Raw genomic sequence first — 25,698 nt, forward strand, 5'->3', positions numbered from 1 at the left:
TGTGTGTGTGATCGATACATTACCCTAAAGCTTAAAGAAAAGTTATACAGGATTGTTGTCCGACCTGTTATGATGTAAGTGGCAAAATGTTGGACAGTTAAAAAGTGTCATATAGCGAAGTTTTGTATTGTAAAAATGAGGATGTTAAGATGGATGTACGACAAAACTAGGAAGGATAAAGTGAGGAACGAACGTATTCAAGCTGATATGGGAATTGCTCCGATCAGCGACAAGCACAAAGAATGTCGTCTGAGGTGGTTTGACATGTGCAATGGAGGCCTGGAATGCCTCAGTAAGGAGGAGTGATCTGATTTCGATTGAAGGAGCTAAAAGAGCTAGGGGTAGGCCTAAAATGATAATAGGTGAGGTTGTGAAAAATGACATACATAGTTTGGGTCTTGTACCAAGTATGACCTCAGATAGAACCTATTAGAGGGCAAGGATCCACGTTGTCGACACCATGCAACTTTGATTCTTTTGATTTATTGGGCTATCCTCTTTCCTCTTACTTTCATCTTTCACTTTTTCATTTTTCATTTCACTTTTTTTTCAATCTCATTTCTTCATTTTGATTCTTCATTCCTCTTATTTTTCTTTCCTTTTGTTTTGATCTTTGTTCAATCTTGTTCTTTTTTTTTCCTTTCTAAATGGATCCATGAAGCCGACCCCATTTTTTTTTGGTAAATCGAAAAAAAAAAAAAAGAAAAGAAAAAAAGGGTGAGTTTGTTGTTGTGTGATGAGTTGTCAATATGTAATAAAGTTCTATTCTAGTCATGGTTTGAAGTATGGTATTGGGTGTTTCGTATCGGTATCACTATCTATTGATCTTGATACTATATCAATACTGTATTGGTGAAAAGGTATGGGCCAAGAATAATATAGTCAAAACCTTAATTTTTTAGGAAAATCAAGGATAAACTTGTCTGATATGAGACGATCTGTACCTATCCGTTACTGTATCATATCAATTTTGAACACTAAAATCATGATTCTAGCGCTTCAATTCTTCAAACAGCTTTGATATATTCAACAATCGCAAGTCTGGGCAGCTCGGCAATAGAGGATCTAAATCCTTTTCGCATAGCTTCTGATTCTATGAAACAATTCCTTTTGAAATTATTTTTACATTTATTTAATACTTATTAAAAATGATCCATGTAAAATCTCTAATGTGATTTTTAAAAGAAGAATCATCAATCTCTTTGCTTCAAAATAATCTCTCTGGAAAAAAAGAAATAAAGAATTACTATGAGAAAATCATACCTATATGAAACACAATTTCCACCACAATTACTCCAAGGAATCCAAACTATCGAGAAATAGAAAGGTGCACTAGTGGTAACAAGTTTTTTTGCTAAATTATTTGAAGTTCTTGAAATACCCTAAAATCCTATCCCACTTTTTTGTTATTATCTTAAATTTGGGTAAGGCTAGCACGACCGCGTTGTCTCTGTCTCTTGCCTACCCTTATGGAAATGACACCCCTGGCCTCCCCCCCATCCTCTCCAACCCTAGCTCTAGGAAAGTTAGCAGCATGCTCACACTCTTCCCTTAACTTTTTATTCTTCCAAGTTCCAACCAAAAAATCTCTTCAATAATAATAATAAAAGAAGAAGAACGCCACTCAGTTGTGCAGTGCATGTCGCCGTGCATAAATGACCGTCGTACCCCTGATCATTTTAATCTTTTTCAAGGATGCAGTGGTCATTTCACATGCTCCTATGTCTGGGCACAGGAATGGCGTGCACTGTGCAACTAGGTGGCATGGCGTTCTTTATCCCTAATAATAATAATTGAAGACGATTTTCCTTCCGTCAAGTTCATAGGACCTCCCTTGATCGAGGCCTTCTGATGGCATTAGGAGGATATCGATGATCTGTACAAGGGTATTATCAACATTGTACTACAGGATGCAAACATTTATAACCATTGATTGATGTATTTTTCCTATATCCACGATGGAGGAAAACTTTCTCCACATTAAAATGAGTTATTTTTTCTATGTTGCCAACAAAAAAAACTGATTCTATGGTATGACGTAATCCATTGTAGAAAACTAACACTTAGTTATTGAAATCCATCTCAAAACAACCTGAGTCAACCCTAGAGTGGGGCGAAGACAATAACATTATGATCCAAGTGGAGTGATAACTATCAATGAACGAACAAGTCTCTTTCTACTAACTTAAGGTCAAAATGACTCAAACCGTACGTTATGATCACTAACCAGTCAATGGATAGACCCTTGGTTTGGTTGACCCACTTAATTGTTATAGAACGGAAGACTATTAATACTTGTTATCAATGCTCTTGTTGACTACTGTATATAACATCAATGTTGCTTGTTTTTGTTGGTTCTAGGTAAGAATATATGTTGTAAGGTTTTTCTAACTTTTTCAGGAAATTTGAAAAACTGATTTGAAACTAAATATTTTCCTATTATTGGAGTCATTAGCGTCTCCTATCATCAATAGATAACTTTGTTTGTAACGATAAGCATAGTTTGAGGAATTGGAATTGGAATTGGATCCCAATTTCATGGATCAAGGTATTGTTATTACATTGGCCATTGATATTTGAGTTGACACCAGATTAGTCGAAAACCAAAGTTTATCAGAAACTTGGTCTAAAATTCTAGAAAAATTAATCTTTTATGATTATCTCGGCAATAATCCAGTAAAAGGGGGATTATTCAAAGCGGGCTCAATGGACAACGGGGATGGAATAAGACAATAGGTGTTAGATGGTTAGGACATCCCATCTTTAGAGATAAAGAAGGAAGTGGGAATTTTGTACGCTTTGCCTACTTTTTTTGAAACATTTCCAACAGCTTTGGAAGATGGATGGCATTATAAGAGCCGATATTCCTTTAATTTTATAAATGCAGAATCGAAGTATGGTGTCGAACAAGTCGGTATAACTATTGATTTCTATGGTAGAATTTGATTCATCCTTTATTATGTCATTAAGGTGGAGAATTGAACCAAGAATTGGTTCGTAAGAATGGAGATAGAATACCAAAGGCCCGAGTCACCAACCAATGCCAATACCTATAACCTGACATATTCTGATTTTGGTTGATTCGGCTGATTTGGTATGATTTCAATTTCGATTTCAAATAGATTTCACGAAATAGTCAACAAATAGATTTTTTGTCAATAAATGGAAATTATTTTGGTTGCATCAATCTGAAATATTTCAAGAATTAGAAATTCATTTGATAGTTCAATTTCTATATTTCTTTAGGAGAGGGTGGTGATGGTGACGTATGGTGGTAGTGGTAGCGGTAGTGGCGAAATAGAGTGATTTTGTTTTTATTTCTTTTTAAACATATCAAATGACACATTTACCCCTATTACTAATACATGTTCATTAAAGTGGAGTTTATAATAGACTTAAAATTGATTTTAATCTCTATATTGAAACAAGGCCTCAGATAATTTACTATTTCAGATGAAATTAATTACAATTTCTCATAAATAATGTGAAAAAATCATACTAAACACTATGAGTTCAATTTATTTTTTGATGCTTCTCATAAGTTCAATTTATGATCCCATGAAATTTTTACCAAAAAAAAAATCATGAAATTAAAATAGAAAGTATACCAATATAGTCCTAAATTTATGGAAGGAAAATTTTGTTTTTTGGTAGAAGGTTCAGGTCGATTCTGTTCAAGGAATAGGATAGGAATTGTATAAATTGTTATAGTGCTAAACTAATCCCCAAAATATGGAAAAACTGTCACTCAAATCAGTCTTTTCACTAGCTAATGTCACCTTCATGGTCAGACAGCATTTTTAAGAGAATTCAAGTTTCCATTAGATCGGAATAGATGGGTAAAATTATTAATTAAATGCGAATACACCCATTAGCTAATAAACAAATTTCATTCAGCTAACATCAACAGTTTGAAGAAATTCCCATTGGCCATGATATGGAGGTGGTTTGCTATATTTAAACCCTAAAAAGGTTAAATGCTTCAAGGGTAAGAAATTAATTTTTTTTTTAAAATAAGTAAATCAAAATATGTGAAAAGAAGAAAGAAGTCTGATTTTAAATGCAATTCATTTCCCCTCACTCTATAAAATTATTTGAAAATATAAATTTTTTTGTGGGCTTCTTAGAATTGTAGGGTAATTCCAATTTTATATTTTTTTAAATATCGAGTTTTCCTACACCTATGGTGAAAGAATTCTCTTTTTAATTTCTTTAGTCAATGGATCGGACTCTTTGAGGCACGATCGACTTTGTATAGCAGGGTACTTATATTTTCTACCATTGTTTTCCTTCATTGTAGGGGAAGAAAAACTTTCTATAAATGAAAAATGTTAAATTACATGCACGATGACTATTTGTTGAAATAAACCATTAAATTTGACATGTGGCCTATCTTGAGGATTTTCTATATATTAATGTTCAGAATAACAAATTATTTTATCCATATAGCAAAAAAAAAAGAGTAGGGAATTTGGGAAATAATTTCCTACTACGGGGTGAGTATGAATCTTTTTTTCTTAATATTACCATATGATAAATTATCAAATTTATTTAAAAATCACCATATGGATTGATGGTAACTTAGACAGCACAACAATGAACACATATAATTGCCATGTGTAAGATATTTAGGTCCATATAAAGTGTCTTCTTTAGTTTTTTTTTTTTTCCTTTTGTTGAAAGTGCCTTTCTTTAGTCAAGTCATAAAGGAATACGAGACTGTTGTTTATCGACTCTGTAAGTGTATTTAGAACATGAAATCTCCTTTTTATTTCCTCTTTTCTTATTTTTCAATTATATAAAAAAAAATTTTACTTATTTAAAAGTGGCTTACCATTATGTCATTATCTTGCACATTTTTCAAATATCCGTGCAAAGACGAAAGGATTTTACTCTTTGAAAGAAAATGTATGTTGAGATTTTCTTATTGAAATACCTGAAGGTGTTAAATAATTTGTAGCTTTACTTATTTGTCCTTCTATTATAATTCACAATTTTTTTCTTCTAATCAGAATAATAGTGTAATTTTACATGTGCACTCAAAAATTGTGATGCCTTTTGATTATGACATAATAGTTTATCATTTTCAACTTATTTTTTAAAGCCCTTTTATACCCTTATCTTAAAAGACTTTGGGAATAAGACAAGGGGCATCAACTATAAAGTTCTAAATATACCTATATAGATGTCATTTAAACACTCCCATGTATATTATACTAATAAGATAAAAAATAAAAATAAAAAGTAAAATTACAAATTATATGACACATTAAGGCTTCTTAATAAAAAAATCTCATACATATTGTAAAAAATAATAAAATATAATATGATACATTTAGGCTAATGTTATTGAACAAGTATCTATAATATCTGGAGTATAATCGGAGTAAATCTTAACAAATTGGATCCATCAAATATCCGAATCCGTATCTAATTATCATCTAACACCAAATGGTATATGCCTTAGTATCCAATATCCAATTATCTAGATAACTTTTCAATAAACGGATACAAATTGCGAATCAAATTTGGATTTTTGACTATTCATTGACATCTTTTCCTTCACCTTATAAACCTCATGTATTTGACATAAAAATGGCTCATGATGGTCTTAATATAGGTTAATAGCTCTTGCCCAAGTTTTTAGGATTCGGATCCTCTGTAGTGCGACACAGTGTGTAACGCACCATCCGATGGTCCTGTTTGTTCAGGCACGTAGCCCAACACATAGGCAGGGTGTTCGATTGTGTCCCCTAATACATAGGATCATTGGATATGCGCTACACACTGCATCGCGCTATAGAGAACCCAACACAAATTTTTATTATATGAGTGATCTTGATAGATTCCTGTGATTTGCTGTGGTCATTTCTTGTCTTTATTCATAAAAATGGAATTTAATGCCATTCGATTTTTTTTTCCTTTCTCTATGGAAAAAAGGGAGTTAAGAGATCAACTTTTCCTTGCAGTCCAAGAAAATTGATGCCAAGAAACATGCGTACCTTCTCAACCAAGTGTAAGACTAGTCAAACAATACTTTTTACACCACCTCCTTCTTCTTCATATTTTTTAGATTTTTGGGGTGATCGGTATAAGACAAAGACTCTTATAAACGAGTCAATGCGACCATGCCAATGACATCAAAAAGGCAATTTCTGTTTGATAAGCTGATTCATGTAACAAATTATACAAGACGATTATGGCCCTATCATTGCTTCTTTAAGGGCATAGGGATCATCGATTGTATAGAGTTTAACGTAAATTAAATTCCACCCACCAAACCTTTGACCATAAAAGTCAGATTTTTCGAGTCGGCTCACCCTGCTTAACACCCTAGTGATTCGAGTTATCAAGAATCATGTATTATTTATGGTCAAATATTCTCTATGCCAGGGGCGAAGGCTGCGTGTGAGTGGATACAATGACCATCCTACCCCCTGAATGATAGGAATACCCAACCCATGTGTCTAGGCGCAGGCTCCATTGTGGCACAGAGAACATCAACCCATTATTTATTTAGGAAAAAGAATGTTGCCTGATCACATTTCCAGTGCCATCTGCCAACACAAAATGCAGTCAAATAACCACCCCACCCCTCCTATTAGATGTTCCTGTGCAACCCCTTATGCAAGGGCCATGCGGGGGCTATGCTCTTCTTCCCTATTTATTTTTAAGGGAGAGTGTTCTCTTAAAGTGAATTATTAGTATTACATCGTCTACTAAGTTTTGCTGAACTTTTAAATTAAGGATGGATGCATCATATTACATGTCTTCTTCTACTTCTTTAGAAAATGGCAGGTATGATACAAGTCTGGATCACTTACCCATATGTGAACGCTTCACTTATAGTTTCGTGATGACACATGTCATTTTGGTTCAATAAATACCCTCAATGCTATCATTAAGAGAGTTTACGAGTTGACATTATGTACGTGATACGGTTTCATTACAACAATGGTATTTTACTTTCACAAGAATATTTTTTGGTCTATCTTACCCAAAGGCCCATAGGCCAACTACAAGCTAAGGCAAGCCAATATGCATGAGTGCGTTATTAGCATAATATGCAATCCAGGAGAGTCGATCCCTTGGCTTCTTGAGAGGCCTTGTATTCAACTTGCAAGCCACCAACTAACTGAGCTAGCGGTTGTTTGCGGGCTCTCTTCATGTGGTTGATGATGGAAGCAGCGACAGCATGAGTGCGTGACACCACCGGTGAAGAACAACAAAAGTAACAGCAACAAGTTATCGCGGGCCATAGTAGTGCCCGTTTTGGGTTAACCAGAGAGATTGTTTGGAAGCCTCCAGGCATCTTCTTCGATAGTTCAATGAAAATTCTTTAGTCAAGTTATTCTATTTTTCCGTCCCAATATATTAATTGTTTTTCCATCTCTTCTCCATTGATTTCCTCTGCATCTCTAAAGATCAATTTAAATTTGGTATCTTTCTTCACTGAATCCTTTTTCTTTCTCTACAGGAAGGGTGTTTGATGAATTGCCCCAAAGAGATTTGATCTCTTGACCAATTAAATATGATCTTTTACGGTAAAATCATAAATGACGAGTGACCTAACTCAGTGGCTGTTGCATGACTCAGTCAAAATACCAACCCAAGGGAAACTCAGACTGACCAAGACTGAGTCTGATCATATTCTAATCTTGGCAGACACGCCGCCCTGCGCCCTGACACGGGCACACAAAATGATTGTTGCACCCCTTTGAACCTCAGAAATGACCAGGGGTATGGCGGTGGAAAAAATTGAACACACTGCTGGTGTTCTATAAGCTAACATCCATTGTGTCTATCTCTCTTTCCTCTTTGAAATGACTCCCCTTGCCCTCTTGTATGATACCACATCCCGTGTCCCCATTTGTGCCACTCGCTAGGTTGTCGTACACAGGTGGTGTGCCTATCCCTCTCCCTAGTTTTCAAATATGTTTTCCCATATTTCATAGCCAACCCACTTGGAAATTTGGAATATGGTTCCGGCCAATAGAAACATAGGGTAAGTAATTTCTCTTTATATTTTTCATTTGGCAAATTTTCTCCTTATAGGCTTTTATATAACAGTTGCTACATATTCCGGCCAATAGAAACATAGGGTAAGTAATTTCTCTATATATTTTTCATTTGGCAAATATTCTCTTTATATATAGCAGTTGCTAAGCCATTTGGTCCAAATTTATCTTTTACCCATTTTTACAACTTTATATATAAGACTGTCTAAATGACACATTTATAGGTGCATTTAGAACTTTACACCGTTTGTTTGTCTTTGTCTTATTCTCAAAAGTTCTTTAAGTCAAAGGTAAAATTGATTTTTAAAATAATTTAAAAAAAAAGGAAAAATGTTCTTCGTGGAGGAGTATACAATACCCCTTAAGCCTAGACACATGGTGGACGAAAATGACCGCTACGCCTCCCATGAAAAGTGGAACTAATCCCCCTGTTCATGCTGCCATGTGTACTTCCCCGTGCATGCGCTCCCCCCATAGAGAATTCCTGCCTATTATGTTATTAAAAGTTGTCACTGTTTTGCACATTTTTTAAATATATACATGTAAAATGACAGAATTTGCCCTAATTAAAAAATGTATTATAATAAAAGAGTTAAGGTTTTGCTAAGAATAGCATTGCTTACAAAATGCAACAAGGAAAGTCTAGAACTTGGAGCTAATTAGAAAGTGTTTACAAAATGGCAACAAAATTGAGAGGGATCAATAATCACTTAGGTGAGTAGGTACCTACACTAAACGGGTAAGGTTGAAATCACGTTTATGAGTCTTAAAGAGGCATTCCCAATCGTTGCTGAATTAATATTTTATGGAAAAAAGTTCTGAACCAACCGTGGCTTCTCATATGAAATGACCTTTTCCTTACACGTCTGCTCTCATGTTATCCTCTTTCCTTCCCTTGGGAAAAGAATCAAAAGTTTCATTTGCCCTTCTATGTCCAGCTGCTCTGTGATTGGTGCATGCCGTTAGCTTGTTGAAAACCCAACCCTTTCCTATATTTTATAAAAGCATTATCACACACCCTTCATAAGTTAACATAAGTGGTATATACGGTAGAGTCGGGCCTGGCTGGTCTCAACCCAAAGCCTCAGCCCAAGCCCTCCTCGGCCTGGTCTCAGACGCGAAAACAAATCTTAGCCCATACTAAACCTTTATATCCTTCAGGCAGGCTTAGGCTTACAGGGCCAAACTGGCACCTAATCTCAATCGTCTAACTCGCTTTGCCCATTAAATATTCTTACTTTATTTTTTATTTTTAGCTAATATTAGATTTAGGTTTACAAAATTATCCACCCAATATTTATATTAAGCGAATTACCCAAATTGAGTTTGGATATTACAAAACTAATCAAAATAGTGCCCCTCCAATCTCCATCACCTACCTAAAATGTATTTGACATTTTTGGCCCCACATATCTTTTACTTTCCTCTCCAATCACCACCTCCACTCCTCGACTAGCCGTTGCCGACAAGAACACTAGATGTCAAACATTTAAACCAGAGGTTGTGAAGCACTGGGCTCCCATAAAGAAGAAGCTCTGATCACCATCGTAGAAGGAGAAACAAAGGAGCCTCTAATCCGAGCTCAAACGGCTCCGTAAACACGACTCAATGACCCGGTAGGTTACTTTCCAATGAACTGTTCCAGTACCTCGGAGGGCAACGGTCTTTTGGTCTTCAATCTAGGGATGTAAACAGATCGGATTCGGCTCGGATAGTGTTATATCCGCATCCGTATCCGATTAGCTTCCAGATGGATTCAGATAGTGCTAAACGGGTATGAACACTGATATTGATCGAATATTTTATCTGTTTACATGTAAATATAGCTTTTCATATAGCTATAGCCTATCCGTATCCATATCCGTTTAATTTTTAAATGGATTCGGATAATACTAAATGAATACGGACATAGATACGGAAATGGATTTCAACTATTCATTTACATCCCTAGTTCAATCCTCTGACTTTGCAAGATAGATGGGCAGTTCTACAGTAACCTCACGAAGCAACTGCATGCGCCCATCAAGGTCGGTATCAATACTTAGAACAAGAGCCCCACTGGCGATGGGTTGAACCAACTGGGTAATCCAGATGTGACCGCCTGCACCATCCAGACCCTGTAATCCCGCCCCTCCCTGCAATCCACTCACCCACATCCCCTCCTATGGTTCAATGTCCAAATCCCCATCGCCCAACCCATCCCCTGCAGCCCCGTCCAACCCCCTGTCTGGTGCATCCCTGTCACTTTCTGCTCTTGAACTCGCTCAAACCATGGGTCAGACTTGTTCGACGCTCAAAGAGTTTTATTTATTTATTTTTTCCTGCTCCAAATCTATATTGAACATGGAACATTACCTCAGCTAAAACTCATTTACTAGTACTACCTCAACTCCGTAATAGTTTTATTTATTTATTTTTTTCCTGCTCCAAATCTATACACGCTTGAAATCTTGACAGTAATTGTAGTAAAAAAGACTGCAAGCCACACACCCAAAATCCATAAGAGGTAGTTTCAAAGAATTTATGAATTTAATTGAAGGTTATAAGAACAGTACAGATACAAAATTTTATACATGGTAAATACAAATCAAGAGCAAGAATCATGCAGCTTGATCCAGATCAAAAACAAATGGCCACTGAAGACCTCCAGATGATCACAGTTAGGAAACGTCTTATGATGATTCATTGCTTGCTTACATGAGCAGTTGCAGGAGTGTGAACAACCTTTTTGGTTTGATTACCAAGATCAGAAGCCAGCACTGGAAAAAATAGAAGAGTCAAAAACTGGGGTATGGGACAAAACCAAGGTGAGGGTGAATTGACACAGATTTGCAGACTACTTCAGGGAAAAGTTTGTTTTAATAATTATCCTGTTGAAAAGGTAACAAGGAACTGCCATGACCGGAAGCCACTCAAGTTGGAATTAAATCAATACAAGGGGATTGCAGTAGCAGGTTATGGTTCCTGAAGAAGAATATGCAATTCCTGGGCACACCTGGTGAGCAATCCACCCCGCCTGCACCAAAGCAAAAATGAAAAAATATAAAAATCAAGACTTGTAAGGTTAAGCTCCATTAACATTTTCCTCTGGTAGTTAAAATAACAGTGATGAAACCCACAAGATGCCTCCTTTTTTTTCTTAAAAGAAAATCATCCACGAATGCTTTATGTCTATGTAGATTGCATATCAATGCTGGAAAAAATTAGACTGGACAACTGTCCATTCAAAGGTAGACTGAACCATCTCCATTAAATTAAAGTTCAAATGCTCAAAAAAATTGTTTTTAATCTGTCCACTTCAAACATTAAACTGTGGAGACTGCTCATCGGTTTGAATTACATAATAGTTGTGCCATTTTCAGGCAAACTGGGAAGAGAGAAGGAACTAATGGTAACCCAATTTTAAATGGCCTTGGGACTGTTTAAGCTCCACATTTAGACATTAAACAATCCACATTAATTTTTGGCACCAAAACATATGATCTACAATCCACATAGGGTGGCAATGCCACAATGAGTCTCAAAAAATTGTATACACTATTCATAAGTCACCACATCTCAATAACCCGATTCATTTATCATTTACAATTTCTGAACAATAATATTTTTTTGTGTGATACAAAGACAATGAAACTCGTTGAATGAATGATTAGGCAGACAAGTTATGTCTCGTAGAAGCCAACATAAATAGCTGTTGTTGCTTTGGTATATTTATGAACCACAAGTAGCAAGCCCAAGAACTTTAGAGCACAGACGTAGACAAGAATAAGACTAAATTTAGAAAGCATGGATCTTAAGATTAGGAATTTAAGAAATTCAAAAACCCCAAATATAAAATGTCAGAAACTGCATGCATGATTACACTAAAGTACTTCAAGCATAACCAAACTGGACGATGTGCATGGGTAGAGTTGAGCCTTAGTAGGACAACCAACTATGAAATTGATCCGCAATTTAAATTTTTAATGTTTACAAAAGCATGGAACGAGGTCTCGGTTTTTTGAAGGTCCAAGACGAGATACGAATTTAAAAAAAGACATCGACTCGACCGAGATCTCGGTTCGACCGAAACCAGACCAAACCATGTTATAAAAGGCCCTTACCTCGACCGAGACCAGTCGAGATTTTAATAGGTCTCGGTCATCTCGATGGGAAAATCTATGGACTTCCAAAAATTGATTTCTCTTCCCATTTTTTGACGGAAAATCACCAGTTTACTCCAAGAAACTTGTGGAAACATAGAGGTGAGATAAGATTAATGTATTTACATTTTTACATTCATAATGCTTATTTAAGTTGTTTTACATTAATTGTATGTTTTCTACTACTAAATTACGTGTAGAATAGGGCCTCTATTAGAGACCGTGTACGTTGTAGCCTACCAACCTAGGGTCCAAAGTCAAACTCCTATTTGGACTTCGATTTTCAAAATCTGATAGTGCCATTGTATTTAAATGACCCAAAATAGGTTGTATACCAAGTTTCATGACCTAACTAGGTCAAAAACCCACCGAAACCAAGCAACGAGTTCAACAAAAAAAAATGCACCAACTCACCGAGATCATGGCCCAACTTGGTTTTCTGCCTGGCCGAAATCAGGTATTCAGGTCCAAAACCGAGACCTTGAACCATGTACAAAAGAAACCTTGCAAATCTTTTAACCAAGTACCCCCAAAACAATTTAAGAAAGCTTACATACCTCGACAATGAAGGAAGAACCTGCTTGATCTTTCGCAACTGGATAAAGCACTGGTTGCAGCAATCGCGCCTGTGCTCATTTTATTCATATGTTAATCAATCATATGAAGCCAAACAGAAAACTAGAAGGAATAAAAGTTTCGAAAGAAAATAAAGAATATATGAAGGATACCTGTGCTCTGCATGAAGATCGACTCCAACAGATGGAGACGCTGACAAAGTCGAACGGATTACAGGCCAAAAGACTGTCACAAGCTTCAGTATCATTTCCAATGAAACACTTACATGCCTGAACAATTACAAAATAAAAATGTTACCTACAACTGCTAATTTTTAAACTCTGCCGAAACTACACGTAAAAGAGCATCCACTTCAGTTTTATTATATCATTGAATAAATTATTAAATTTCCATTACTTATTGACATTCTTAAATGTGCTTTACATTCAGTCTTGAGTCCATGAAATCAAGGGTTCAATCCATGGAATGGAGGGGTTTAGGTGGGGGAGTCAATTGATTGCTCTAACGAATTCACTTTTCCTTGACCTTTTATTAGAGAGAGACATCAAAAATATCAAAGAAACTATTCTGGTCGTACAAATTTGTCATAGAACAGTGTTTTGTACCATTGGTAAAAGTTCTAATTAATCCCCTTTATTTATTTATATATTGATTAACGAACCTAATTAAGCCCTACATGACTATGTTAACTCCTCTGACCTATCTTCACCCACTACAACAACTCAGCCTTGCCCCAACTAAATGGAGTCGGCTACATGGATCCTTGCCCTCCAATCCGCTCTATTCGGGGTCATACTTGATACAAGACCTAAGCTATGCATATCTTTCCTCACCACTTCTCCTAAGGTCATTTTAGGTCCGCCCCTGTCTCTCTAGTTCCTTCAATTTGCATCATATCACTCCTCCGTACTGGAGCATCCAAAGGCCTCCGTTGAACATGGTCATGCCATCTCAAATGACTTTCTCGTAGCTTAACATGTATTGGATCCCAAATAAGCTCTAATATGATCACTCCTTACTTTATCCTTCCCAAGGTTTAAAGTATCGGTATCAGGAATTGTATCGGTCGGGTGATTTTAAGAGACGTATCGTATCGTATCGAACACAAAAGACATGCATAGAAATGGTCAACATACACATGGAAATACACTTTTGGAACAAAGAAGCAAAAATATAACAAGTGTCATGCATAAACACTAAAATGGAGAATAATGTATAACCAAACAAGTGCATTAAATTGAAATTGTTATAAAAGATGAGGTTTCTTAGATGTTGTAATTGTCTATAGCCATGAAGAGTATTGGATGATGCAAAGGATGATGTTGTAGCACTCCTTGATTCATTTTTTAGTCCAAAAGTGTGAAAAACCAAGATTAAATGCAAGATTTAGTCTCTTGATTGAGAACTTTCCTTCATTTTTCCGTTAGAATAGGAGTTGTATCGAGTCTGTGAGTGAAAATGATTTTTTTATGGAATGTATTGGTATGTATCGAGTTGTATCAGCCGATACATATCGATACATATCAATATGTATTAAACCATCCACAGAACCCTTTATTGGACATATCGATATGTATCGATACGTATCGTATCAACCCATATTGGCCGATACGTTTCGATAGAATCCGAGACAATGATTTCTTTTTTAAAAAGAGATGAATCGGTATGTATCGTATCGGTCATCGGTACCAACCGATATCGATATGTATCGGCCGATACGATACATACCGATACTTTAAACCATGATCCTTCCTAGTTTTGCCACTCATCCATCTCAACATCCTCATCTCCGCGATACTTTATCTATATGATGCTTCTTAATTGCCAATATTCCGCACCATACATCATATCCGGTTGTATGACTGTCCTATAAAATTTTCCTTTAAGGCCCATTTATTTGTCAAAAAAGAATGGGGTGGGAAAAAAAAAGAAAGTTTTCCACAAAATACCCAAATCTGTGTTGGTTTGGTTAAACGGGGCAGGAAAATGGAGAGACAACCATGCCTGAAATAAGGGAGAGTGTCAGCTTGTGTGGCTATTGAATTTTCCCACCCCATCCCTCACAAAAGTCCCACCCTTTTTGGGGAAATGAGGGTTATGCGTTCTGCTAATCTCTCCATCCTCCTTGCCGACTCCTTCCTCTTCCCCTTCCTCATTGTCCCCCTATGCCATGGCCTGCCGTCACCTCCTCGATGGAGGTGACTTAAATTCATCTGAATCATTTGTAATATACGGGTCTACTAATGGACTGGTTAGCCACCACGCCTTAACAACCTCAACCAGAGTCCGAGTTTAGAATAGCCTCTTTTTCCTTCAATCTCCACAATCAGTTCTAAGCATTAAACGATTCAAGCCTACACTTCTCTAACTTGTGATTTGAGTTGAACCCATAAAACAAAACCACAAGTCTTCTGCATCAAAATGTTGCTTCCCTACTCATTCCCCCCCCCCCCCCAGAAAAAAAAAGAACAAAAGTTAATTTGGAATTGCCACCGATTTTCTACACACGTGATTGGAACCCCACACAATTATCGATCGCTGAGACGAAGGAAATGAAAATCAAATAAAACCAACAAGCAGGATTGCAGTTTTTGTTCTTGGATTTGGCATTGGCAAAGCTTTAAGCGGCAGACCTCCCCCTCTCAATCTCTTCTTCTTTGTAATATTATTCGTATTCTTTTTTAATGTGAATGATGATTTGGAGCCCTTCTCTCCATTCGTCCAATTGTCTTTGAGAAGAAGTTGTTGAAATTGAATATTTATTTAATGTAGACCCACAATGTCACGTTTCCCATCCTTCCCTTTTGCTTTCCTTTCCTATTCCATTACTCCATTACACATGAGCCCCACCCCTTTTCTTCCGCCAAACAAATGGATGCTTAAGTTTTAAAGGAATACGTTGATCACGCTACATTCCAGACGCACCTCTCCACTTCATCCATCCTATTTTAATTCTTTGTGAAACATCATCCTCTATATCACCTTCTTTATTTATGATTGAGCCCAGATACCTAAAATAATCACTTTGCGAAATCTCCCTCTCATCAATTTTCACCACCTCATTATCTGTCCTATTGTATCCAAAGTTACACACCATATACTCCATCTTCATTCTACATATCTTAGAACCTTTTGATTCTAGGTTCCATAACACCAACTTGGTGTTAATCTCTGCTTGTGTCGCATCCACCAAAACAATATCATCAGCAAAAAGCATACACAAAGGAACCTCTTCTTAAATCATCCATGATAAGCATAAACAAATAAGGGCTTAAAGTTGATCCTTGATGTAACCCAATTGTAATTGGGAATTCACTACCATAGTCCGAAATCTCGCGCGCGAGATCTCGCCGAGATTCTCAGTTTTCCAATTTTCCGAGTCGAGATGGCCTACGAAACTTAAAATGTCAATATCTCTCCGAGATCTCGGTTTGACATAGGAAAATGCCCATGTAGGTCCTTTATATGAGTGCCAGATCTCGAGATCTTGCTGGAAATTCTTGGTATACAGACACCTATCTATGCTAGGAACCAAGACAGAGAAGGCAGACACTTATTTATGCGTAATATCATTTAAGTAAATGCTTTTGTATTTGTATTTCATTTACTTAAGATATTATTCATAAATAAGCAAATACCCCCCCCCATTTGAATCCAATAAAAATAGTTAAAACATCAAACTCCAAAAGAAAAAAAAGTCAACCCCCCAGTTCAAGAACAAAAACTGGATTTTCGGCGATAGGTGCAATTTTCAACTTTCTAATGCTGGGGTTTTTCTCAAATCTAAAAATTCCATAAATCTTATTATGGTAAAACATTGCTAAAAACCAAAAGTGCAGTAAAATATTCATTTGTTTTGATGTCCAAAATTTTTTTTTCATTCAGAGCGATTTTGACAGCATTCGCGCACACCGAATTAAGTTTGACCAGTACATAACTCTTTCAATATAAATCAGATTTTAGCAATCTTGGACTCGTTGGAAAGCTATGTTTTGAAAGCTTTCCAACACATCCAAGATTGCTTAAATTTGATTTATATTAAAGGAGTTATTTAGGCATAAATAAGACTGTTTGTCCCGTGTCTGTCCTGGTTTCTAAAATAAGTAAATGTCTATCCTGCTTTCCCACTAACTGAAACTCCTATTTGGACTTTGTTTTTGCAAAATCTAATAATGCCATTGTGTTTAAATGGCCTAAAATAGGCTGTAAATCGATTTTCAGACCCAAAAGAAGTCTAAAACCCACCGAGATGGGCTTCCAAGTCAAAAAAAAAAAAAATGCACAAACTAGCCGAGATCTCGGCCCAACTCGGTTTTTTGCTGGGCCGAGATGGCTCCGAGACCCGAGTTTTCGAACCTTGTTCACTACCTTGGCCCCCAAATTTCTTACACTTGTCATTACCCGTTTTCTTGGAGCATACTTCAAGTATCGCAAGATGCAAAATATTGCCTCCATATGAGTAGAATAGAGATCATGCACGTACTGACGAACTAGACTCACAGCATAGGCTATGTTAGGAGAAGTATGACAGATATAAATCAACCTACCTACCCATCTTTGATATCTGCCCTTGTCGATTGGCTCTCCCTCTTTATTTTTGAGATGTGCATTAGCTTTAAGGGGGGTATCTGTAGGCTTACACCCAAGCATTCGTACTTTCATTGAGAGAGAAAGATACCTTTGGATGAGCGGGCAACCTCGATACTAAAAAAGTAACGTAGAGATCCCAAGTCATTAATCTCAAATTCCTTTCACCATTAAGACTTAAGATTAGATATCTCTGTAGGGTCACTTCCAGTGACAACAATGTCATCAACATAGACAATGAGAACACTAAAGTGATCACCTATTTTTTGATAAATAATGTGTGATCAACGTTACTCTATTTATACCCAACAAATACTATAGCCTTATAAAAATGGCCAAAGCAAGCTCTGAGTGATTGCTTCAACCCATATAATGCTCGTTCCAACTTGCATACTTTTCCTTGGGTGTCTTTGTTGGAGAAGCCAAGAGGAATTTCCATATACACCTCCTAAAGTTCACCATGCAGAAATGCATTCTTGACATCAAGTTGTTGTAGTTGCCATCCCAAGTTAACAACTCATGAAAGGATAACTCGAATAATGTTCATTTTGGCAACTGGAGCGAAGGTCTCCTGATAATCAATCACATATGTCTAGGTAAAGCCTTTTGCAACAAGCCTAGCCTTGTAACAATCCATACTGCCATCCATTTTTTGTTTAACTGTGAAAACCCATTTTCAATCAACAATTTTCTTATCTCGTGGAAGAGAGACTAATTCCCATGTGTCATTTTTTCCAAGAGCCCTCATTTCTTCATTCATAGAACCTTTCCATCATGGATCTACTAGAGCTAAGGGTGTCAATTCGGTACGGTACCGATATTCAGTACAGTTTCGGTATGGTACTGAAACCAAACACCCCATACCGATACCATACCGTACCAAGTATGGTACCATTTTCCCATACCGATACCGTATCGTACGAAAGAGATACCTAAATGGGTGAAATTGGAGTCAGAGAGTGCATGAACCAAAATAGTAGAAACTATAGCAGTGAAAGCAGCAGATGGAGAAGATGTCGAAGGCTCCAATTTTTTCATAAGACGCCTGAGACGTAGAAGCTCGTCTTGAGATAAAGAAGATCCCATAGGTCTAGTGTCAGTTGTCTCAGTGTGATGGGCAAAACTTGAATGAGCAGGAGTGGAGCGATCACGACCACGACCACAAGATGTAGTGGGGCGACCATGGAGTTTCCAACAGGTTTTCTTAGTGTGACGTTCCTTCCCATAGTAGTCACACTTAACCGGTTCCCTATCAGTAGTGGGACGGTCACCAGAATGGGTGGAACCTCCTCTAGGTTGAGAACCAAAATCGGAACCTGTATGGAGAGCTGATATCTCCTGAGATATGGGCTGCAACATCGCAGCACGACGACTAGCTTCCATCTGAACCAAGGAATATGATTGCTCCAAGGTTGGAAAGGGATTATGAACGAGAACATGAGCTCGAATTTGATCAAACTCCACATTTAAACCAACCAAAAAATCATACACCCTGAGCTTGTCTTCCCTATTCTTGAAGTTCGCGGCATCTGTGGAGCAAGAAGCCTGGAAATCCTCATAAAAATCTAGCTCCTGCCATATTCCACGCAACTCCAAGTAATACTAAGAGTGTCATCCTCTTCTGCTTTGATTTCATGAATTTTCTTCCTCAACTCATAAACTTGAACATCATTCCCCACCTAAGAATAGGTATCTTTGGCCGCTTTCCAGATCTTGGCAGCAATACAACAACAACAACTAAGCCTTATCCCAACTAAATGGAGTCGGCAGATCTTGGCAGCAATATCCATCAACAAATAGCCCCTTGCAATAGTGGGATGCATAGCATTGAGAAGAAAAGACATTATCAGGGAATTGTCTGAACTCCATTTCCTTTGAGATGGACCAGCAGCAATAGGTTTCTCAGTTCCACTTGTAAGATACCTGGCAAACCCCCGGGCCTCGGGAATCAATAGACAGAAAACAGGAACGAGACCACATCAGGTAATTGCGCCCATCCAAGATGGAGCTAGCAAGGAACAAAGGAAAATCACTATGAGTCCCATGACTCACTCCATCAGTTCCAATTGATGCATTGGTTAAATCAGACATGACTGCTGATCCTAGAAAAAATCACATGTAGAGAAAAGAGATCTCACAAGATCATGTAGCAGAAGGTGGTCTTCACAACAATCTCATATACATGAACCAGTACTCTCAGGCCATACAGATCTAGGCCGAAGAGGACCAAACAAACAAGAAGGAGCCCTCAATGGGAAGGGAATCACCACCGAGGGCAAAATAATGGTGGCGGCCTGATAATAAAGAGGACCAAGAGAGAAAATCAGAAGAAAATGAAAGAGAGAGAGAAAGAGACAAGAGTGGAAGGCGAGAGAGAGTGGCGGACGGTGGTGGTGGACGAAGAGAGTGAGAGGCGAGAGAGAGGCGAGAGAGAGAGAGAGATTGGCGGTGTTAGGGTGAGCGGTGGTGGTCGACAGTGAGAGGAGACAGGTGAGTGGTGGTGGTGGCGCTAGGTTTTTGGCGACTCCGCTGTGGCATTAGGGTTTGGATCCTAATGTGCATCCTTGCTCTGACACCATGAAAATTTTGGGGAATTGTGACTTGTATCTATGAGACACCAGCCAACTTTATTTATAATAGAATGATATGAGGTACAGCAACACTAGAGAAACCCTAAGGACAGTTCTACCCTTATACCCATATTACAACAGTTTGTTAGTGCATTGGTTACCTAAATATTTATAGATTTACTATCACTACTAATTCTACTTCCTCTTTTAATGCACTAACATGCTAGAGAGGATTCCTTTAGCAAAGTGTTGTGGCAACCAAAGTAGGCAACATGGACATGATAGGTAATAACTGAATCAATATTTTGCCAGCTGTTTCTAGGATTCAGAAAGAAAAGAATTCTTTTTTGATACTCCCTCCATATCACAGAGACTCTGTTTTGGAGCTTTCTTTGTCCTAAATCCTAATATGTCTGTTCACAATAATATTAGGGCATGTACGAACTACACATTATTGTTCAACCTTAATAACTGCTACTGGCAGTTTTTTGGAACCCAAATGTGGCAGACATGTTGACCACATCATCATTATGCATGGTTACAATTTCAAACCTATCTAACATCCCCAAATGTCATCACATAGGGTTAAAACAATTTTGAAAAGTCTAAGAAATGGACTTAATATGAACTCCACAGTAAGTGTTGAAAAATCAAGTGGGAAAACTCATATATGATGGACCATAATTGACATAGGCCACCAAATTTGAAAAGTAGCGGCTCCAAAGCTATCCAATGTTCACCCTACTAAATTATCAGTCCCCATGGCTCAAAAATGGAAGGCATGCAGGAAAGTATTCCTTGAACAGGCATACAGGAAACATTTTGCCCTAAAAAATTTGAAAAGACCTTCCCAGTGGGGGGGGTTGGAAGGAGTATTTTCACAATGATTTGCTCACTTATGCTGAGGAACTGATGTGATTCACCCAACTGATGGGTATTAGCCCAACAATTGTACACGACACAGATATAGTGGTAAACCCCAGGGTAAATATAATTCCTAAAACTCAGCATGATGCATTCCAACCCAATTCATCCAGTTTTACCTGTCAATTTTGCTGTCCAATAAGCCTGTGAGCACAGGCAGCAAACAAGAGAAGAGATCCAAGGTAAAAATGCCCATTTTCTCCATGAGAACACTGATCACATCAGCTTGCACCTACACCAAGAACATAATATTGATGAGTATTAAAAAGAAGAGAACTAAAATAATCAATAAAGCCCTGGTAACCACATGTCAAAACCAATTATGAGAAACACATTGCTTCCTTAAATAGAGTACATACAGAATGATCAGGCAACTTCCCCATAGCATTGATAGCACTTTTAATGTCATTCCTTTCCCAACAATGCCGCACCATCTGCAAATCAAGGTTAGAACTAACATTCTCCACAATTCAGGCTAAATAGTACTAATACTAATGATAATGATGACAAAGAGGATGCAAAGAACAGAATTACACGAAGGCATGAAAACTGCCAATTATTTATCTGGGCATAATGCATGAATAGATCTTCTATGTCATTATATAAATGTGTGATGTCTCCAAATACCAGGTCTTCTAAGGTTATCATCTAAAACATCATAACTGAACTCACTCTTATTTGGCCTATCCACATCCGGGCTAGATAGCTTCTCACTACTAGCAGTATGAGATAGCAAGCCTTGGAGATAAAATTCATACTATGCATTCCACTACTCAATAAAATCCCACTGCCATACACAAGAGGCACTGAAATTACCTGTAATTTAGTCAGGCGAGATCGCAGAGTACTTAAGAATATATCGTGATTTTGTAATAGACCCTCAATTAGATCCTCATTGTTTGCAGATGTTGATTCCCTTCCAGAAGTTTGAGGTTGTCCACTCTGTCATCAAAAACATCCTAACAACACTGAGTGTCTTCAATTGACCAAATCTGTAAACTATCATGCATGCTTCTGAAAAAAAATCATTGTATGAGGTTGTTATAGCAAGACCAAGATACAACTCCTGCTTTGGTTGCTGAATCAAATAAGGATGGCCGAATGCAATGGTTTACATCAAATAATTGGAGAAGGCTATCATTTAAAAAGAGACTGGACTGAACAGTGCTTTGAAAAAAGCAAATCAGAATGTACAGAATTTGTAAACAAGGAAGAAAAGGAGAGGCCTGAAAGAGTACAAAAAGATGACCCATCTAAAATATGTCTCTGGCTAACCATACAATTAGGTATCCCAAAAATATTATTAACAAAACTAAACTAAAAATAATTATAAAATCTCATCAGGAGAAAAACTACGCTTCCAATCCCTTCGAAGTCTTTCAAAAAGAGAGGCCTAAAAGAGTACGGTATTGATAGTCATCCTTGTAACTCTCATCAATTACAAGACAGCATGACACCAAGCAATAGGCTCTTAAAGACCAGTAATTATTTGCAGGGTAGTATGACCCAAATCAATCTGCAGGATTGAACTACTGTATTATAAAGGATACTACTTGGAACACATGCAAAAACAATTCAAGCCATTAAATTGACAACCCACACTTGGAAGATCTATAACACAATCCCAATGAGATAGCCTAAACATTAGACAGTTAATATTTAAATAAATTTACTTCAAACAATCCAAATGAATGCATTAAGGAGACAACACGTTGGTTGGTTAATTTAGATCAAGACCAGATGCATGATAATGTGTATAGGGCTCCCCCCCCCCCCCCACCCTTGTTTTTCCTGATTTTTCTATCTGGTTAGGTCATAAGTGACTATGAATTCAGCTTAAATGCCATTGTATAACCAATAAAGGGTACCATAGCACCCTGTTAATCCTTTTTTGAAGAAGAAGCACTAAGTGACCATACTATTTCATGAATTACACATAGAAAGTGACACAAATGAACACAGTATCCATAGCATCATTACAATATCAAAAAACATACTCATAGAATAATGAGATTCACCTAAAAAATCCCGAACTATTATCACAAAAAAATGTATTTGTAAAAGTTTCAGATTTAAAAGATAAATAAATAAACATTACCTGTACAGCAGGTGGTGTACGAGCTTCAGGTATCACATTAGATGCATTAGTTGACAATTCTTCACTGCTAGTACATATTTCCCTCTTTTCCCACCGCTCAACTAGAGAACGAGTTCTTCCCGATACAACTGCCACTGCCAAATCAGAAAAGCTAAAATAATCAGGTTCCATCCAGACAGTTGAATCCAGAGTAACTACAGAGTTAAAATTCCAGGGTATACCTCCATTAATAATCTTGACAGAGTTATTTCCTTTGTTATTAAGTGGTTCACTGCCTGGGAAAACAAAACCTTATTTTTCAGATACGAAATTTCCTACATTAGGCCTCAAAACAAGATTAGGGAATGGACGATAGCGAAATTTGACAAAAAAAACAAAAAACAAAAACTACTCAACGTAAAAAATACAAGTTAAATTCAGTGCACTGGCATTTTGTCAAGAAATTTATTTTCAGACTTCAGAGGGGCGCTGGTAATTAATGTACTAAAAAAACTAGATGAATACTATTTGTTTACAAGACCATGTAATTGCATTGAAGAAAAGTGGAGTTAAGGAAATTATGAATAACATACATTTTTCTTGGTCTGAGATTGAGGGTGGCTCAGGTGACAGAATCTTGTCAAACTTCTCTGCAACATGGTTGATAGTTGAATTGCTTGCCTCAACGGTTCCTGTTACGTCATCTTTTGTAAAAAAGCTGAAATGGAACTTTGGTTCTGAACCACATTTCTTGCTGGTAGGAGATTCATTTTCAACAGCTATTGAGTGGTGCCCCATGTCAAATTTGCTACTTGATAACCTCCGCAAATGGGTTGGCTTGACTAACTTATCAGGGCTGGGTTTTACACTGGATACAGATTCTCTTCTAGAATTGGATGCATTTTCTCCTGCAGGACTGTTTCTAGGTACAACAAGAGGCACAGTAAAAGGCCTGCTAGTTACTTCACTCCTGGTTCTTCTTTGCACCACCATTGCAGGACGCGTCTTTGGAGCTGAAGGATGACCGATTTCCTTTTCAGAATCCCGGGGTAAAACCACCTTCGGAGACTTAGTTGATCTAATCCTTTGTAGATTACTAGGTATACCATTGGTAGCTTTTACATGAAATAACATGACAAATGAAATAAGAAAATAGTCAGTATGGAGAATTCAGCATCAGAGAACTACAGACTACTTTTATCCTATAATTATTTTCTTTCTTTCTACAAGAACTGAATGCAAAACATAGGGATGCAAGTTCATGTATGATGGAAATCAATCCCATCACTTCAATGAGTAACTCTATAATCAGCACAAATTGAAACCTTTTTTTGTCAACAAGTATTGAACCATTTCAAATATGTATCTTCTCTCACACAAGGGGGTTCAGTTCTACAGACACAAGGACATAAGAAGACCTATGAAGTGTAGCTCATTAACTGGGGAAGGCGGGAGAAGGAAAGATGGAATAAATTTTTACTAATCTAAAGTTGCATACAATGCACCATTGCTTGGATAGAACCACAAAAATTCAGTTCTGGATACTAATTATAAACATTTCCATCCAAAAGAATATATTAATTGAACAATACAGACGGAGGATAGTTGACTATTCCCCAAGTATCTCTGTGATAGTGTAGACAGTAGATGCAGGCACAAGAGTGAACCCCCCCCCCCCCCACCCTCCAAAAAAAAAACTAATAATGCACCAAAGGTAGAGATTAGCATTAAAAGGAATTAGACGCTATCATTATGAATATCACATGGAAAAAAGAAAAGACTTACAATCCACATAAATGTTCTTTATTTCTAACGAGTCATCATCCTCTTGCATGGTCAACAGGCCAGTATTAGACTTCAAGCTACCATCCACTTTCTGCACAAGACTTTCCCGCATATTAAATTTCTGCCCTGTCTGGCTATTTGATCTGGGTGCATCACCTCCATATGGTCCAATGAGCTGACACAGAGATGGCAGAAAGGATAAACTTATTCCCAAATTGAAATATAGGGGGAGAACAACAAAATAAAGTCCGTACTGGCAATAAAACAATATATTTTGGAATTAAGTGCGAAGAAAGGGACCAAGAAAACAAGATACCGAAATATCTGCAACCCACACTCCAACACAGTTCTGATGGTAAGAGCAACCCAAAAGTTTTCCTTCGTGAATACACAGGTCACCCAATGTAGACCACCCGATATCAACAGCATCATGACATATTATAGGCTCCCATGAAAAAACCTAGATTTTGATCAAGCATAGATAATGTGAAACGCTTATGGGCAGTTGAATTAACCACAAATCATATTATGGAAGAAGTCCATACCTTTAAACTATCATCCAACCCACAAAACAATGTCCTTCCATCAGGGTGAAAGGTCATAGAGCGTACACCAGTTTCCTGAGAATGAAGCAAAGAATTAAGAACATCATTAGGAAATCCAATGAAAAACATGCTAATCTATACCTGGTTGATTAAATATGACCATGCATACTATGTAACTCACAAATGAAGTACAGAAAACAACGATAGATCACCAGGTAAAACTAGAAGCTACAAAAACAAACACAAAACGAGCAAAGACAAATCAAAAGACAAAGTTAAAATGGATGCAATATTGACAGGAAATTTTTACTTCTTAACAATTAACTATAACAAGCAAATGATAGAGATAAAATATGGCCAATAATAACTAACAGTTTCCAACTGATGATCTGTCTGCGAAGGACTCAAACTTGTAAATTTGACTTTTAACAGATCATAGATGAGTGACAACTAGAATCTCAATTGATGTTTCAC

General features: G+C 37.2%; 1 protein-coding gene across 4 annotated transcripts in view; it reads right to left on the minus strand.

Moving 5' to 3' along the window:
• Positions 1-10,528: 10,528 nt before the first annotated feature.
• Positions 10,529-25,698, minus strand: part of LOC122641103 (katanin p80 WD40 repeat-containing subunit B1 homolog KTN80.2) — a 48,808-nt gene continuing 33,638 nt past the window's right edge. For 3 of the 4 annotated variants that reach the window (XM_043834425.1, XM_043834426.1, XM_043834427.1), the window contains 12 exons: positions 25,225-25,299; positions 24,996-25,139; positions 24,680-24,854; positions 23,488-24,009; positions 23,137-23,190; positions 22,916-23,049; positions 21,634-21,759; positions 21,177-21,251; positions 20,937-21,049; positions 12,889-13,005; positions 12,718-12,786; positions 10,529-11,034 (listed from right to left, as the gene is read on the minus strand). In XM_043834425.1, coding sequence (XP_043690360.1) covers positions 10,974-11,034; positions 12,718-12,786; positions 12,889-13,005; positions 20,937-21,049; positions 21,177-21,251; positions 21,634-21,759; positions 22,916-23,049; positions 23,137-23,190; positions 23,488-24,009; positions 24,680-24,854; positions 24,996-25,139; positions 25,225-25,299 — 1,665 coding nt within the window. In that variant the 3' untranslated portion in view covers positions 10,529-10,973. The remainder of the gene's footprint in view (positions 11,035-12,717; positions 12,787-12,888; positions 13,006-20,936; positions 21,050-21,176; positions 21,252-21,633; positions 21,760-22,915; positions 23,050-23,136; positions 23,191-23,487; positions 24,010-24,679; positions 24,855-24,995; positions 25,140-25,224; positions 25,300-25,698) is intronic. The other variant, XR_006329807.1, reaches the window with a different exon arrangement.

The sequence above is a fragment of the Telopea speciosissima genome, chromosome 9, assembly GCF_018873765.1.
Source record: "Telopea speciosissima isolate NSW1024214 ecotype Mountain lineage chromosome 9, Tspe_v1, whole genome shotgun sequence".
Classification (NCBI taxonomy): domain Eukaryota; kingdom Viridiplantae; phylum Streptophyta; class Magnoliopsida; order Proteales; family Proteaceae; genus Telopea; species Telopea speciosissima.